Source organism: Fukomys damarensis, unplaced genomic scaffold, assembly GCF_012274545.1.
Source record: "Fukomys damarensis isolate Sample0158 unplaced genomic scaffold, DMR_v1.0_HiC HiC_scaffold_20, whole genome shotgun sequence".
Classification (NCBI taxonomy): domain Eukaryota; kingdom Metazoa; phylum Chordata; class Mammalia; order Rodentia; family Bathyergidae; genus Fukomys; species Fukomys damarensis.
The window spans coordinates 38,996,260-38,999,774 of NW_022900932.1; the positions used below are offsets into that span (position 1 = coordinate 38,996,260).

At 39.6% G+C, this 3,515-nt stretch overlaps 2 protein-coding genes across 3 annotated transcripts in view; both read right to left on the reverse strand.

The window, feature by feature from the left end:
- Pank1 (pantothenate kinase 1) overlaps positions 1-2,832 on the reverse strand; it is a 60,372-nt gene extending 57,540 nt beyond the window's left edge. For both annotated transcript variants that reach the window (XM_010632121.2, XM_010632120.2), the window contains exon 1: positions 2,620-2,832. In XM_010632121.2, the coding sequence (XP_010630423.1) occupies positions 2,620-2,647 (28 nt within the window). In that variant the 5' untranslated portion in view covers positions 2,648-2,832. The remainder of the gene's footprint in view (positions 1-2,619) is intronic.
- A 152-nt stretch (positions 2,833-2,984) lies between these two features.
- The window catches only part of LOC104867713 (pantothenate kinase 1-like), a 1,381-nt gene continuing 850 nt past the window's right edge, over positions 2,985-3,515 (reverse strand). The window contains exon 2 of the mRNA XM_019208668.2: positions 2,985-3,181. Coding sequence (XP_019064213.1) covers positions 2,985-3,181 — 197 coding nt within the window. The remainder of the gene's footprint in view (positions 3,182-3,515) is intronic.

Here is a 3,515-nt window from a genome sequence, read left to right on the forward strand (position 1 = left end):
AAAATATATATATACATACATACATATATCAGGCTGGAGTTGAATTCACTATGTAGCCCAAGCTGGGCTCGAACTCTGGGTGATCCTTCTGCCTTAGCCTCTCATGTGCACCATGTCTGGCTTGAAATATAAAATTATGAAGGAACAAACAAACAAACAAAGAAAAATAACATTTGTATGTCACCTAACCCAACTAAAGCATTTCAAGATGAGAGCTAATAACTTAAATGAGATCATCTCACTGCTAAGTAGCAAAGGGTGGCAAAGTAAATAAGCCTTGTGTAGCAGTTTGTTTTGGAAAACTCTTCCAAGGATGAGTAGAGTAGGTGATGGCACTTTAAATGGAAAATATTTTCCTTTCTTAGATTTTCAAGATCAGCATTCAACTGATCTGATTTTGTTTTTCATGATGGGGATCAAACTCAAGGCCTTGCAAATGCTACACACATGCTCTACCACTGAGCTACATACACCATCAACTTTAAACTCTGATCCTCCTGCCTAATTCTCCTAAGCGCTGGGGCTTTAGGCATGTGCCACCATGCCTGGCCCTAATCTGATGATCAGACTGCAGGATAGTGAATAGTGCTTGCCCTGAGAGTTCAGGTTAGCATTAAAACAAAACAAAACAAAAAAATCTAAAAGTACTGAACTGCTTACTTTATTCTATCCACTGTTTCCAAATACAAAGTATTTTAATAGCATTGCACTCTACTCAATGTATTACAAATAGATACACAACTGTCCAAATATGCATTCTAGGTGGCTTTAAAAGTGGTATCACTGGCTGTCCTACAACACATCCAGTTTGGGCAGAGGTATGTGTCTCTTGTCATAAACTGGTAAGTAGGAGTGAATTATCCAGTTTGATGTTTCACCATGAACATATTCTAAACGTCCATATTTAAAGGACCCAAATACTCTGAAATAATTGCTCATATAAAATAATCAGTCATTAAAAAGCAGAAGCCAGGTGTGGAGGTCTATGTCTATAATCCCAGCACTCAGGTTGATGCAGGGGATTGCCAGAGTTCTAGGCCAGCCTGGGCTGAGTTCAAGGTGAGGCTGAACTACACAATGAGACCTGTCTCAAAAAAAGGGAAAACAGACATGCTTAACTCTAAGATTCCTCTTAAGTGTACCTAAATATCAACTGATTGAACAGTATTTTTTATAAAAAAGATATGAAAACGTTAATAGGCAAGTTACAAAAATACTAAATCCCCTTTTCTTTGGTACCAGAGATTGACTCGGGACTTTGAGCTTGCAAGGCAGGTGGTGGCACCAATGAGCTAAATCCCAGACCCTCTTAAATCCAGTTTTAACTAAGAATGTTTGATAGTAAAATGTGCAGAGATGACTCCTCAGGACATGTAAAATTTATTTCAAAAATATGTGTTCAAATCTGAGGCAAAAAATTGTAAGACGACTAAAAATGATGATGAAACTTAAAAGAATTAAAGTCACTTAAAAGAATTAGTCACTTAGAAGAATTAAGATTTTCATTTTTATTACAAATACAAACCACTTTACTGACATAAAACACATAGGAAGATAGTTTTATTTTCTTGTATTTTAAAAAAAATTCTTATTAGGCATGGTGGTGCACCTTTAATCCCACCATTCTGGAAGGTCAAGGCAGGAGAATAGCACTTTGGGCAACCTGGCAACTCAGAGAAATCCTCAAAATTAAAAAAAATTAAAAATTAAAAGGGCTGGGGCTGTTGCTTAATGCAAAAGCCCTGGGTTTGACAACAGTACCACAAAATAATGCTGCTGCTGCTGCTGATGATGATGATGGTGATGGGCCAGGGATTTAGCTCAGTGGTAATGTGCCTGCCTCGCAAGTGCAAGGTCCTGAGTTCGATCCCTGGTACCAAAAAAAGAAAAAAAAAAAAAAGAATAATAATAATAAAAGCAAACAAAAAAATTAATAATAAGAATAAGAATTCCTATGGGTTTGCAAGCACAAGTTAAGGCTCAGGGTAGTTTTTGTTTGTTTTCAAGTTATTGTTAAAGGTTATATTTTCAGTTCTTCAAAAATGATTTAAGGTGTCATATCCTCGACTGAACACAGATCATTCAAGTTGGCCATATTAAACAAAAACTCAACATTCTGAGCTCTGGTACAGTGTCAGTGTAAATCACAGAAATAACTAAAATGTTTCAGAAGAAGTAAAGTAAATAAATCATAAGTAATTAACATCAAGTCCATAAAGAAGTTCATTTTCTAATAAAAAAATGTACAAAAAATACAAATATTACATGCCTTTCTTACAACCATAGCCAAAATCTGTGTGGTTCCAAATCGCCACACAAAACCTTAACTTTCAGCCTTAACATTTCATACTTACAAAATACAACAAGCATTGGATTCACTCAGTCATGTCAAAGGGCTTTCCTGGGCCTTAGAAATTTTAATTCAATGTAGAAAAGCTAAGAGTGAAAAAGAGATTTTAAAAAGTAGACAAACAGCAAAAAGCGAGCCCGATATGCTGTATGCCAAATATCAAACTTTTAGAGAAATCCAAAACCATTTAACAATTTCCCCACAACAATGTAATGATTTATGGAAAATGTGCATGAATGCAATCATTTATTAACACACTTTCTACTTACTTTGCTTTTTGCCATTTATAAGCTTCATTAAAAACACAAAGAAGTAACCAGTTGAATGTGGTTCAGTGTAGACAAGAAAAAAGCTGTGAATTCGACGTGCAAATTTACATCCCAGAAAGTCAGGCAAGGAAGGTATTCTTTACAAACTACCACTATATATATATATACACACACACACACACGAGCTTTAAATTGTGAAATAACGCACTTTGGCTTTCTGCTCTGTAGAATTGTACTTAACTTTACCCCTCCCCCGAAAAAAATTAACCTCCAATCTTCATTGGCCCACATAGTTCCGGCCCACATGGTATCAGTGGGTGTGTCCGCCCTAGCAGGCTTTCTCATTGGCTGCGAAGAAACAGCGTTTAAAAGGCTGTGATTTGGGGGTTGTCAAACTCCACGCCTCCAGACTCGAGCTCGCCAATAGACCCACAACACTGGCGGTTACGCTGTGATTCAAAGGTCGAGCTGGTCGCCTGAGCTGCAGCCTCAGAAGAGATGCGCTCCGAGAAGGGAGAAGTTAGCCTCGGTTGTGCCGCCCACTCTACCCCCCACTCCTGGACTTAATCAGATGCTCATACAAGTGCATTTTCCCAGCGAACAATTAAAAGGGCGGGTTAAGATCGCCTTAAGGATCTGCTCAAGCTCCTTGCCCAACGGACCCATTCTGTGACCACCGGGCAGGCTCAGCCAATAGTAGTCAGCGCTTGGCGGCCTGAAGAAAGACTCAGGCCTAAGCCCCCCTAGCGCAGTCCCACTACCGCGGCGCTGGGGTGCACCCGCTGTGATGCCTGCCCGGGCTGTTCCCGTCCCCGCGCGCTGCGCCTGCTTTGCGCCGGTGCTTTCCTCCCGTCAGGACTTACGCGGCCTGTTCTTCTTCCCCGAGTCCATCCTCC